This window comes from Spermophilus citellus, assembly GCF_964194105.1.
Source record: "Spermophilus citellus genome assembly, chromosome: 13".
In the NCBI taxonomy this organism is placed as follows: domain Eukaryota; kingdom Metazoa; phylum Chordata; class Mammalia; order Rodentia; family Sciuridae; genus Spermophilus; species Spermophilus citellus.
Genome location: NC_138193.1, coordinates 78,050,560 through 78,064,379, shown reverse-complemented (window position 1 = coordinate 78,064,379; position 13,820 = coordinate 78,050,560). Strand labels below are relative to the sequence as shown.

Sequence of the window (13,820 nt, the reverse complement as noted above, 5' to 3'; positions counted from 1 at the left end):
AGCACCAGGCAGTAGCTGCTCTCTGTGGAGCCCCTGTATCTGCAGGCCCACGCTAAGCCCAGAGGTCACCCTGTGCGAATGAGAACAAAGTATCTCCCTGCCCCTCAGGACAGTCAGCCACCTCAGTTGGAAAATGTAGCATCAAACTTCTATTAGAATGAGACTCTTGACTGCCGTAAAGTAGGTTGAATAAATAAATGGGTCTCTGTCATCTGTAAGAGAACTCTGGCAAACTCAACTTTTAGGAGCAAATCTACTTTATCTGGTTCACCCCTATGAAGAGGTCTTCTATTGATCCCTGTTTAGTGGATGAGGTTTAGAGATAAATCAGTTGCTTGCCACTGTCCCCTTGGAAGGAGCAGTGTCAGGTTGGATCTTGCAGTTAGATGTCCTTCCCTGCTCTCGGGTGCTGAGAATCACCTTGCCCATCCCCAAGGCTTTCAGAGGTGGGCAAAGAGCTGACCAGCAGGGTGCTGGCAGTGCACAGGCCCTGGGTTCCCAGCTCCCCTGTGGTGGGCCTGTCTTGACTGTCTGCAGGTGGTACATTCCAGCTGATGGAGCATCCAACCCTTCCCCTGCTGAGGGGCTCTGGTTTTGGTTGGTGGAGGAGAGGGGAGGCAGGCAGGGAAGAGAGACCCTGCTAACATAAACCACCACTCCTGAGGACCTAACACGCATTCCTTACTTTGACCCTCATACTGACTGGATGAAGTAGGTGCTGCTGTTATTTCCATTTTAAGATCAGGAAAATAAATCTTAGAGAGGAGTTAAACAGCTTCTGAAAGTTCATGGCAGTGAGTAAGTGGCATTGGCAGGAACACTGAGGCACGTGGCCCTGACACCTGTGGGAGAGGGGTGGGGTGTGCTGGGCACTCTGCCTCCCGGAGACTTAGATGGTAGATGGCAGATGCTCTGCAGGGTAGGTTAGGATTGGTGCCCCCGAGGAGGAGGTGGTCCTGAGCCGAGAGACACCTGAGCCTCCCCTGCTGTGATGAATGGCAGGAGGTCAGCCCAGGGGTTTTGGTGATGGTCCTTGGAGGAGTCCACCTCAGGCCAGACTTCCCCATAGCACTGCAAAGCCCATCCCTTGCTATGGGGGCTGCCCTGTGTGTTGTAGGTTCTGGCAGCATCCCTGGCCTCTACCACCAGGTGTCAGCAGCACACACCCCCAATTGTGACAACCGGAATGTCTCTGAAGACTGCTAAATGTCCTCCGAGGGTCAGATCACCCTCTGTTGAGAGCCACTGGCCTGGTTCCCTGCCTGATTGGACTTCAGGAGGAAAAGAGAGGTGGCTGCACATACAGGCCCCTGCATCAGCAGAGGCCTCTTGAAGACTGGGCCTCCACGTGAACTCCTTAAGGTCATCGGGTCACCACTAGACAGCAGTGTTTTAGGGGCTCTTTATATTTGCATGTGTTTCCAAGGACACTTTCATGAAAAAGATGTATTGCCCTCAGCTGGAAGCCCAGGCTTTGTTCTTTTTAAAGTTGGTGAGCTATGCAGCTGTCTAGGGCTGAAGTCACCACCTGGTGACAGCAAATGGACAAGCAGGCCCCAATAATTGGTATCTCAAGTTCACAGAGGGCCATAGAACTGTGCTTCTCAGAAATGCCTCCTGTCTTCCCGAGACCCAGTCCTGACTTCTGAGATATTAAGGAACGCTCTTAAATCTACTTTGATTTCTGAGAGCTAAGTTGAAGAAGGGCTTGTTTTCTTTTTTTAAGTTATAGATCAAGAAAGGTGGCATACTGAAGGCCTGTCTCGGCAGGACTGGGTGACCCTGTCAGAGCTGAGTCTTGAGTGACACTCAGTTAATAATGTCATTAATCCTGAACCAGGGTCTCAGCCCTGGGATGTGCTGGCATGCCATGGTGTATAGCAGGGACAGTGCAGTGCCAGGCAGGTGGCTGGCACTCCCATGTGGGATGAATTAACCAATAAGAAGTAAGTGGCCTGAACTCTATAGCTGGCCAAATTTGAGTTTGAAGTCCAGGCTCACACAGCTGTGTGACCATGGGCATTTTCACGGCCTGGGTTTCCTCATCTAGTGAAGAACACAGACCCATACATGGAGGACTATCATAAGGCTTAAGTGAGGCTTGTGGTGGCTGTTCCCCTAGTTTCCTTTCCCCCTCTTTTTTTACTTGAGGTTCAGGAGACAACCCCTGAAGAGCACGGACCCAGGTGAAGCGACCTCTCTACCTCTGCTCAGGCAGTAGTGCTTGCTCACTGTGGAAGGGGGACGTCTCTACACAGCCAGGAACAGATAGGGGTATCTGCGAGTAGTGAGAGGGAAAGTGTGGGGTCTGAGCCTGACTGCCTGGCTCTGCCACCCACAGGCCGAGTGACTGGGCAGGAGGAGCATCACATCATGCCTCAATGTTCTCACCTTTGAAATGGGACTGAGACAGTTCCAACCCTTGAGCATGGCTCTGAAGATGAAACGAGTTAATGAATTTAAAGCTCTGTGACTGTTGAACAAATCATGTTAGACATGGGGCTTGTGGGCTTCCAGCATATGGATGAGGGGAGGAAACTTTAGACATGTTGGTTTTGTATTTTTGTGGTGTCGGGGATTAAACCCAGGGCCTTGCACGTGCTCAGCAAGTGCTCCACCACTGAGCTGCGTTCCCACCCTTAGACGCACTTTCAATCTAAGTGAGTTGGGTTGAGTTTTATCTGAGCATTGCATAATATGCCCTATAGGCAGCTGGGACTGGGGTAGGGCCACTTCCTCCAGCTGGGCTGTCATTCCCCAGACCCCTTTGCCTCTGAACTGTGAGACAGCGGCTCTCCCTCTCTGTTCTCTTCTTAGACCACAAACAACAGCACGTCACGGCATCTGAAAGGCTCTCACCCGGTTGACTATGAGCTCACCTACTTTCTGGAAGCTGCCCTCCAGAGCGCCTACGTGAAAAACCTGAAGAAGGGGTAGGTCGTTGCTGCGGCTGAGCAGAACCTGGACCTCTCTCCTTGGCCAGTGCTTTTGATGCTGCCTCTGGTCTGGCCTGTGTGTGTGTGTGTGTGTGTGTGTGTGTGTGTGTGTGTGTATGCATGCACACTCTCCAGAGAGGATGGAGCCGGGCTGGCACATGTCACATCTTGTCAGACAAGGCTGTGCAGAAGGGCCGAGCTTCAGAAGGCTGCACGCCTCGGGGGACACCACTGAGAAGGAGGGCAGGAGTGACTGTCTTCAGAAGGGGGAGGGGAGCCAGGCCTAGAAGGTGGTGTTGAGGGCACAGAGGGAGGGAGTAGCTTGGCACTGGCCTGCTATCATCCCTTGTCACCGAGGTATAGGCAAAGCCATTTTACTTCTCTGATCTCAAGTTCCCCAGAAACCAATTGGGAAGGCTGATTCTTGCTCATTCTAGCTTCCAGAGAACAGCAAGGGGAATCATGGTGAAAATACAAGCCTGGCATCATTTTGGGGTGCCACTGTGGGTGAGGGAGCAGGAAGCTCGCTGCCTGTGTGGTGTAGTAAGGGCCCCTCGTTCTTCCCGGCCCCAATTCCATGGTGCCTGGGATGCCTGCCTTGGTAGTTTGCTGCTGGGTGAAGCAGGAACCCCTCAGTGAATAGCGAGGGGGTGGCTGGAGTCGGGTGCCAGGCTGGGAGTGGTGGTGTGTGGTGTGTGTGGGGTGGCAGTGGCGAGGGAGGGAGAAGCTCCAGAATCAGGAGGGTGCTTTGTAGGCAGGCATATCTCTGAGGCCACCCTGCCTGCTGCAAGTTCTCTCTCCAGGCAGGCCAGGGGCTCCTGTCTGTCCCTGCTGCAGGGATTTGCATCCTCCACAGTCACTGCTGGAGGGTGTCACTATCGAGAGGGGGAGACATGCTGAACGTGCCTGTCTCCCTGGGAGGATAAACTTGTCATAGGCCTGAGCTCTCATCATTCAGCCCTCATTCGCAGGGAGGCAGGGTGACCAGGAGGTAGGATGACCCAGGACATCTGCAATGTCCTTTTCACTGACTGCTTGGAGGTCTTAGAAACCTGGTGGTCATTTTGTTAAATTTCACTTGATCCATTCTTATTGAACCTGCTTTTGAGTAGATGATTCTTATACAGGGTTATCTGTGTAGTTGGAAAAAAGAAACTTACTATTTTCTCCTACTCTGTATTCCCAACAGACCCCTCTGTGGCCTGTGGGTTCCCTCTCACCCACAACTTGTTCTCCAGCACCAGCTAGGAGGGGTCCCTACAATTCAGTTTAGTTCCTACACCAACCAGCATTAGCTCAGGTCCCACAGGCTGTCCCACCAGACTGCCCCCTACTTCCGATGCCAGTTGCCAGGAGCAGGTTACAACCCATGACTTCTGTTTGACTTGGCTACAAATTAGAGGTTTCCACAACTCCTTCTCAGACTCCCTAATTTGCTAGACCAGTTTACAGAACGAGGAAAACAGTTCCCTTCTGAGGTTACTGGGTTCTTATAGATGGTCACAGCTCAGGAACAGCCAGGTGGAAGGCACACATAGCATGGAGGAAGGGGCGCGGAGCTTCCTAGCCACCCTCCCCAAGTTCAGCGAGAAGCCGGAAGCTCTCCAGACCTCATGCTGTGCAGTTTTTATGGAGGCTCCGTTAGGTAGGCTTGGTTGATTGAACCTTTGGCCAACAGTGACCAGCTCAGCCTTCAGCCCCTCTCCGGCTCTCTCCTCTGGATAATCATTATAACCACTTTGATGTTTATCTTTCATATTTCTTCTTGTCTAGTTTATATTTTTTCAAAAAAAGAACAACAATAAAAAATAGGACATGTTGCTGTGGCCTGCCCTCTCCTCTGGGGCGTGCTGTGAGCCTCTGGTGACCCTGCCTACTCCATTTCCCCTGAAGTTGTCCGCTGGCAGCAGGAGGGCCTGAGCTCACTCCTGAAAGCCATCATAGGGCTGGCTAGGCCCAGACACACCATAGGTGGTCAAGTTTGAGCTGGGCCCTGGTGTGGTGAGCCACAGGAATCAGGGAGGGGCAGAGGAGTGGGTAAGGCTGAGGCATCTATGTGGGCTGGGATCTGCAGGAGGGGAGGGACCCTAGCTAAAGAAGCTTGGGAAGCAGGGGGTTGATGCCTGACTCTTGAGAACAGTAACCTGGGAGTGAGGGAAGGTAGCAGATCTCCGGGAGGAGCAGGGGCTTGGCGTTTACTAGACTTTGACCTCCTTTGGGGGTGTTTCTAGATGGGCAGGTGCTCCGAGCACAGCAGTCTGACTAGAACCAGGGGTGAGCATTTCCATCCAGTGGGCACCCTGACCCACCCAGCAGCCTACCCATCAGAGCTGCATCCCTTTTGAGCTGTTGGGGGACACAGAGTTTAAGCCTTCAGCTCCCTGGAAGAGAAGGAAGTGGAGTGTCTTGCCCAGAATTTGGAGCAAACTGTGGTGAGGCCACTCTGGGAGGCAGAGGAGGCTGCAGTGCTGTGGGCAGGCAGGTGGCCGCAGGCCTTGGTGGGCCTGTGCCCTATTCATCTCTCTATTTCTCTAACAGCCCTTATTAGAGGAGGGCTGGAAGGTGTGGGGCATGGCACCAGCTGGGATCTTCCAGATGGGAGGCCAGGCATGGTGGCACACCCCTGTAATGCCAGGGGCTTGGGAGGCTGAGGCAGGAGGATTGTGAGTTCAAAGCCAGCCTCAGCAACTTAGGGAGGCCCTCAGCAAGTTAGGGAGACCCTGTCTCAAAAAAATAAAAAGGGCTGGGGATGTGGCTCAGTGGTTAAGCACCCCTGGGTCCAATCCCTGGTATAATAATAATAATAATAATAATAATAGTGTGAGAGGGTCCAACCCTGAAGCAGGCTGCCTTTGCACTCCCCTCCTACCTGGCCAATGAAGAAAGGGAGAAGTGCAGCTCTGGAGCCACCTCTGAGGGTGAATCCCAGTTCTGCTGCTGGAGCCCAAGTCACTGTGGGCAAGTCCCTTGAACCCTGAACCCAGTACCCTCAACTGTGAAGTGGGGCAAGGCCTACTTGGATTGAATCACATGTGAACACCCACCAGAGCACCTGATATGTCATAACTGCTGAGAACATCAGAACCAGTGGTACTGTCATTTGTTTTTATTATTCTCATGCAGTCCATGACTGGGCAGGCTACAGGCCCAGACACGAACTTTATACCTTTTGCTTTTTTAAAAAAAGTTTTCAAGTGTGATGCTGGCGAGCATTGGTGTCCTTGTTTAGGACCAACCAATGGATTCAGGGGCCCAGGTAGCCAAGGTGGATGGGATTGGCCACAGCCCTGGGCTCCTCAGACCACCTACAGCTATGGAAGGACATGGGGCCCAAGGAGCCCTGCCCACATCCAACAAAGCAGGTGATCCTTGTTTAGTTACTGAGCCCCCATTTCAGACACAGTGGCCCAGCAAAAACAGGATTCCTATTTTTACTGCCCAGGCAGCTCTAGCTGGAACTGTCATTGCCCGCATCTTGATGTGTCCAGGCGGGAACCCCTCTGTCTGCCAGTTGTGAGCTCCCAGGGATGAATCTGGGGAACACAGATGTGGCCCTCAGCTCCCGCTCTGCAGAGGTTTGGAGGAAGAACCAGGCTGGACCCTGTGAGGCTGTCAGTGCCCTTGGAAACCCACTGTGACCTGTACAAGCTGAACTTGAGCAGTAGGCTTGGCTGCCCTTGTTTTTGTAAATAAACCTTTATTAGAACACAGTCACGCCCATTTACTCACAGATTGTCTTATGGTAGAGTTGAGTGGTTGCAATTGGGATCTTATGGCAAAAGCTATAATATTTGGTCTCTTTATTTTCCCTTTATGGAAAACAATTTGCTGACCCCTGCACTATAGAGCTTAGAAGTCCTCCCTCCCCAGAAAGCACTAGGGGGTGACCATGTATATGGGAACCTTGTGGAGGAGTGTTCGTGGGGAGGGGACCGTTCTAATTTCAATGCTCTGTCCATGCATCTGATGACTATTTCATATAATAATTCATGCTAAATGAAGTATTATTAAATACTAAATACAAGACACTTGTGAAGTGTTTGCGTGTGTTAGTCCTCCCTGTGAGGTAGGTGGAAAACTGAGGCATAGAGAACAACTGTGAACTGGCCTGGGTGGAGCCAGGATGATGCATGCAGGGCCTGGTTGGCTTTTGGAGGTGGTGCTAAACACTGGGCAGCACTGCCCACAGCAGAAGTCCTCTTACAAGATCTTGATCTACCCTTGAGGTGCACCCAGCTTAGGCCAGCTTCCTCAAATGTGCTTGTGCTTGGTAAGTGCTTGGTAGGTGCTCCTAGCTTCTGGTGTGAAAAATTGGATGGTTGCCCCTTCACAGCTAGAGGAAGAGAGGGCAGGGCCTTGGAGTTGGAGGCTACTCTGTGACCCTGAACAAATTCCTCCTCTACAACACTAGCCCTATCCTGTACCAGTCCTGCATGGTGGGGGTCCTGCATGGTGCGGTATGGGTCCAGTGAGAGGAAAGGGATGGAAGTCAGCCTGGGAAGGTACTTCTGTTAACCACCCCCTCTGCTGAAGGTGTCCCCCCTTCCACCTGTTCCATGTTCTGCAGGTGTAGTGAGGTTAAGGTGAACATCAAGGTCAGCCAGGAGGGAAGGAAGGAGTGGCATGGTGGGTTATCAGGTACCTGCTGGGCGCCAGGCTGAACCAGTGCCCGGTGCACAGTGCTCTGTGAAGAAGGTCGTGTGGTCCTGCTTCACTCACAAGGGGCCAGAGAAGTTTGAAGAGTTGTCACTGGCCCAAGCTCACCTACCCTGGCTCCAGCTGTAGGTCTAGACAGCCTGGAAATCCTTTCCAACGTTTTGGGTGTGGAAGAGAAGTTTGGCCATCCTGAGGGGTGTGTGGGGAGAGACAGGGCCCTGGTGGTGGCTGGGGCCTATGAATGGATCTTTGGGACACAGGCTCCATTCTCTCTTTGCCTCTGTGACCCTGAGTCACCATTTTCAAAGGACGGCTCCTCTGCCAGCCCTCCCTCCTAGACACCGCCTGTTTCCTCTTGATTCATTCTGTACACTCAGGCTGTGTGGGAGAGCTGGGAGTCTGTGTGTGTGTGTGTGTGTGTGTGTGTGTGTGTGTGTCACACACACACACACACACACACACACTTGAGGTGCCAGCCGTGGGCAGGGGCATTAACCCATGCCCCTATAAAAGCCTAAGTAATTTCAGTTGCTTTTCTGTTCCCTTCATCCTTTTTCTTCCTCAAGCACACATTTCAGTCTTGAAAGCCAAGAAACTGGCTCCACCCCACCCACCACAACCGCAGCACATACAGAGGAATGGAAATTAATCATCATTTCTTTCCAAGTAAACAGCCCAAACATTTAAAGTCTCTGAATGTGAGTGGCAGTCCCCAGGACACGTGGCAGTTATTCAGCCCTTCTGTCTGTTTCCTGTGGTCCTATCCAGCCCACAGGTGGGCCCAGAATGTGACGGATATATAAAACAGGGGTTACAATGCCCTGTGCTGCCTGGCTAGGCTGTAAATAGCTTCTCTGAACCCTTTCCTCATAATAGTAGCTAATGTTTGTGGAGTACTTTCTGCAGTGCTTTTCTAGGTAATTCTATGAGGCAGGATCTGATACAGTCCCTATTTGACCGAGGAAAGGAGAAATGGAGTAATTTACTCAAAATCGCAGAGCCAGGGAGCCAGGCAGCCAGGCACTGGATTTGGGTCTGTCCAGCCCTGTGACCCAAGGCCTTGCTCACTACATAGACCTGGCCCAGCCTACTACCTGCTCCCAGTAGGGCTACATCAGTGAGCTCTTGTAATGGCATGTTATTGTCCTGTGGTGAAAGTTATATCTTCCCAGTGGAATCACCAGTTCTGGTATTTTTCTTCCACATTTGTTGTTACTAGGAAGTTAAATATAAAGTCTCCTTAGACCGGAGCTTCTCAGCCTCAGCACTGTTGGTATTTCGAGCCTGAGAACTCTTCATGCAGGGCTGTCCTAGCCACTGTAGGTTCTGTCAACATCTCTGACCCTCATCTGTCAGATGCCAGAGTACCCTGATCTCCAAGCATGATAACCAAAAATGTCTCCAGACACTGACAAATGTCCTGGCATCAGAGGGACTGCACTGTCTCAGCTTCTAGAAGCAGACATTGAGGGATAGGCTGGGTCCCAGACACCTGACCTCTCCAGGGCAGCCCTGGCAAGACTTTTAAAGACTGTGGTGTCACTTCCTGCTGGTTTAATTGCACCCCTGCCCATCTGGGCTCTTGGGGTATTTGAGAAGGTGAAAGAAAGCCCTCCTGCAGCGGGAGCTTACAGCCCGTGGGAGATGAGGACTGAAGGGAGAAAGGCCAGAGGACAGCTGAGCAGTTCGCTCCCCAGCAGCCCCAAGTGCCCGATTTGTGCCCTTGTGGTGGAGCTGTGAACAGGATAGGTCCCAGGGGGACCTACAGCAAAGAAGTTCAGACAGGGGAAGAAAAGAAGGCAGGGAGGGGGAGGTGTACCTGGGACTGGGTGGGCCCCAGAGGTGACTTGGATTCACCTGAGGAGCCAGACAAGGTGGAGATGGGGCTAAGGTGCTGCTAAGGGAAGGGAGATGGTGGAGCCTCAGCTCATTCCCCAGGTGTCTGGTGGGTCCAGGATGGGGCCTGCAGGCCACCAGCAGTGTCTGCCCCAGCATCCAGCCATGGCCCTCCTGTGGAGGATTTGACAGAATTTCAAGAGCATGGTCTTGTCCCTCGTGCAGAGTGACTGGCATGTGCCTGAGCCACACAGCTTCCCTTGTAGTCTGAGCTCCCCTCACGCTGGCTAAGTCAGGGGCTGCTGCCCCGTGGCTCAGTCAGTGTGACTGAGGGCTATTAACTTCTTCCAGGGGCCTTGCGCTATCGATCCAGCAGTTAATTTCTGCAGATGACTCCTACCCACTACTCTGTGGGTGATGACAAGGTTCCTAACTGAGTTAAATCTCAAAGGGCTGACCTGAAGGAACAGTCAGGAATTGGGAGGCCCTCATGCAAAGGGTGGGGGTTGGGAAACCTGGAGGGTTCACTTTCCCTTGCTGCCACTAGGGGGCAGCCATGGACTCTGGTTGGAACCTCACTCCAGGCAGTTCTGTGGGCAGGACTGACAGGAGGGAGCACCCTTCTGTTGTGTCACCAGGCAGGGGGACACGGGGGTAATGGCAGCTGGACCCATCTTGGTTCACCTGCATGAAACAGCTCCAGGGGTGGGGCAGCAGGGGGCTGGGAGGGGAAGGAGGGATGTGCCATAGTGAAATGCCAGGGAGGTAGTTTGTCCTGTCAGTGACTCTGACCTCACTAGGACTGAATGCCTGGGCATCTGCCAAGAACAGGGCCGTGAGCTGACTCTGCTCCTTCACCCATCCTAGGCAAAGGGCCCTTTCTCCATTTTTTTCCCCTCCCTTCTGCCTACACCCATTCTCTGCAGGGTTGTGGTGTGCGTGGGCCGTGTGCCTTGAACCAGGTAGGCAATATGTTTTATGCTTGTTCTTTAAAAAAAAACTTTTTTTTTTTTTTAATTAGTAAAGCAACATGTGCTCACTGTACCCAAACCAAACAACAGAGAAGGGAGTGAATGTGTTTTCTAAGGCAGCTTCCTGGGACTAGCAGTTGTACATTCTTCTTTTCCCTGGTGTGTGTGTGTGTGTGTGTGTGTGTGTGTGTGTGTGTGCGCGCGCGCGCGCGCACGCGCACGTGCACACGCGTGCATGAGCTTGCACCTTCTGCACTTGGCAATGAGTGGGAAAGTGGGGAAGTGTGTTTGGAAACCCAGCCTGCTGTTTGGTGGACCCCTGTGAGAGTGTGTTCAATAAGCAGTAATTTTGTCTTATTCTCAGCAGCCACCAGTGCATGCAGGGCCAAGGGAGGGCAGGAGATGGATTGTTCTCAGGGGAGTTAAGGACAAGAATCACCCAACAGTGAAACCTGTGCTGAGTCCCTGTGTTCTGTACCATGCTTAGGGTCGTAGGGAGACCTCCAGGGCCCATCCCAGCCTCTCTTAATGCACACTCTTTACTTATGGTTTGCACTCACCTGACCCTAACTGCTGCCCATCCTCTACCTCACTGGGAAGGAAGAGCCCATTGCCTAGGCCTCCTCAGTCCTGGGCATCCTCAGTCCTGGGCTCATCCTGAGCACAGCCTTATTCTAAGGCTAGAGCTGAAGAATTTTAGTTTTTGAAAAAAGTGATTTAGATCTCTGGCAGAAGTGTACAACTTGCTAACCATTGAACTTCACCTAACCTTGTCTCGAAGTTCAACCCTCCAGCTTTTGGGATCTGCCAACTGGCTATGCTCACTCTTCTGGGTCTTTGACCAAAAACCTCTTACACATGATCCAGTCCTGAAATGCTAACTTCTGGTAGGGGCTTCTGGTTGGGGTCATGTACACCAGCATCTGTTTAGATCCCTTTCAGTGATTAATTCCATGTCATTTCTCCTCTGTTTCAAATCAAAGCAATCCCCTTCAGCAAAACTTCATCAGGCACTCACTGTGTGCAAAACCTTTTGCTGAGCTCCAGGTAAATCAGGAGCACGGCCAACTTAACAAGACTGTGGGCTGCTGGCATGCAAGGCCACACACAAGATATTCATCCACTTGTTCACTCTTAATTTATTCCACAAGTATTTACTGACTGCCTCTTGCCAATGGGGCTGATGACCAGGTACCTAGGTATGCAGTGGGCACTTTTTAAAGACTTTGCAGATTAAGTTAAGTCCCAGAAGTTCTGGAGTTCAATGGCCAGGAAGGGAGAGTGGAAGTGTTCCAGGTGGAAACACATTTCAGGGGTTTCCAGGTTAAAAAGAAGGAAAATCTGAGCCCTTGGTGGCTGCTGTAAGCCCACCACTGCCATTGCCAAAGGTGATGACCTGTGAAGGAGGCACTGTCCAGGCTTGACTTTCCCCACTGGGAGAGGGGATTTGTTTATTCAGCCACAATTTCTTGGAGGCCTTCTTTATACCAAAACCTTTTGCACTTGTGCTGGAATAATGGGGCCTGCTGGCCTCTCTCACTTCAAAAGAAACCACAAAGACTAAACAAGGGGAAGGGCTTTGGAAAATGCACACCACCACCTGCTGCTGGCCACAGGACTAGAGGAGTGGGCCACCCCCTTGCAGTCCCACTTGGAAGTCTCCCTGAACTGTTGTCCTCGATCCATCACGCATATACCTATCTCTCTCTCTCTCTCTCTCTCTCTCTCTCTCTCTCTCTCTCTGCTCTGAGCAGTCAGGCTTTACTTTAGTTGGAATAAACGGCTTCCTGGCTTCTCCCCACGCAGCCTGTTTCTGGGCCAGGATTTGTTTGAGGCCCTGTTTGGATATTGTTAAAAGTGGGCAGCTTGGCTCAGAAAGGTCAGCGGGAGAGACAAGAACAAAGAGATCTTTCAAGCTGCCCTCTCACAAGGCAGCCAGAAATGCTCGGAAAAGCCCCGGCTCCACCTGGCACAGGCAGCTTTAGGCCTGGGCTGGGATTGCTCAGGCTGGTGGCCATCTGGGGTGCTTGAGAAGCCCCTTCTGGTTTCTTGTTTCTCAGAGGGGTAAGCTGAGGCAGGGCGCATTCCCAGTGTTGCAGAACAGGGCGGTGTGGGCTGGGATCTCGCATCTCCCCCATGCGACCCTGGCCATTGGAACCTGTGTGTGTGTGTGTGTCTGTGTGTGTGTGTGTGTGTGTGTGTGTGTGTGTGTGTGTGTGTTTTCTCTTTAAGGCTATTCAACAAAAACTGGGATTTGCTCAAAACATGCCCCAGGGTGATGGTTTGCTTTGCTGTAGAATTCTCGGGAGCTTATTTAGATGCCAAAATCCCTTGTAAGTTTAAAAATAATGAGACACAACTTTTGGGAAACAGGATCTTGTGCATTTTGAAAGGGAGTCAGCATCCCCTCCCTCAGCCCCCAGGTGGTGCCAGTCTGCTGGTTCAGGGGTGAGGCTAGTGTAAGGACTAAGGCTGGGATCTCCTGGTAGTGGCTGAGAGAAGCTGGTCCTTGCAGTAGAGCGGGAAGAAGAGGCTGTAGTCACCCTTGGCTCCAGCCTCCGGTAGCAGCCTGGGCCAGGCTGCCAAGGAGGAGGCTGGCAGGTAGCCCACAGAGTGGAAAATCACCCGAGGGCCAGGGAACTGCTGGCGTCTTCTGGACCACAGGGCCCTGGGCAGCCTCAGGGACAGTCTGCCTCAGCCCGTGGCTATTTGACCCAGTTGCCTGGCGTTGCTATCCCGTGGACTGGGTTCCCATGACCAGCCTTTTTCCCTCTTGGCTGGGAGCTTCTGCAGTCTGTCTTTATTCTTTCCCCTTGTGGTGGCTAGTGCCACCCTGTCCCTACAGCTGACTAGGCCTGGCCTGTGGCCTACTGTCCATCTCTGGCTTCTGGGACTGATGGCCTCCATGGGGTTGAAGGACCTCTACTGCCAACTTGTCCTCTTCAGGCTTGTGGGGGCCCCCAGGCCTGTCCCTGCTCTTGGTTCATCTACCAGGGAATCCTCTTATGGTCCCCTATGGGGCCAGGACTAGTAGGAGACAGATGGACACACAGCTGGGGGATTCCCTCAGGAACCAGGCACTTCCCCACCCACATGGCAGTCATTAGCTCCTGAGCTTCCTGGAAAAATAATAAAAGTTAAAACATCCATAATATAATCTTTAAAATACAAATTAGGAGAAAGGAAAATAATATTTAGTGAGCCCCTCCCACATGCTTGGGGGTGCTGGGGCTTTGCATTCATCATCTTCCTGACATTTTTCTATGAGGAAATGGGGAATCCTCCTACAGACAGGATCTAGGACTCAGAGAAGCCACCTCATGTCTCTAAGAGTGTAGATGTGGCATCTGGCTGCAAAGCTCGGGTTTCCCGTCAGATTGTCCCTTCTGAAAACTGGCTTCTTAGACAAGGAGAACTAGAG

At 52.1% G+C, this 13,820-nt stretch overlaps 1 protein-coding gene across 6 annotated transcripts in view; it reads left to right on the top strand.

Moving 5' to 3' along the window:
- Window positions 1-13,820, top strand: part of TTC7A (tetratricopeptide repeat domain 7A) — a 112,084-nt gene that overhangs the window by 27,876 nt on the left and 70,388 nt on the right. For all 6 annotated transcript variants that reach the window (XM_081264740.1, XM_081264739.1, XM_081264745.1 and 3 more), the window contains one exon: window positions 2,818-2,933. In XM_081264740.1, coding sequence (XP_081120866.1) covers window positions 2,818-2,933 — 116 coding nt within the window. The remainder of the gene's footprint in view (window positions 1-2,817; window positions 2,934-13,820) is intronic.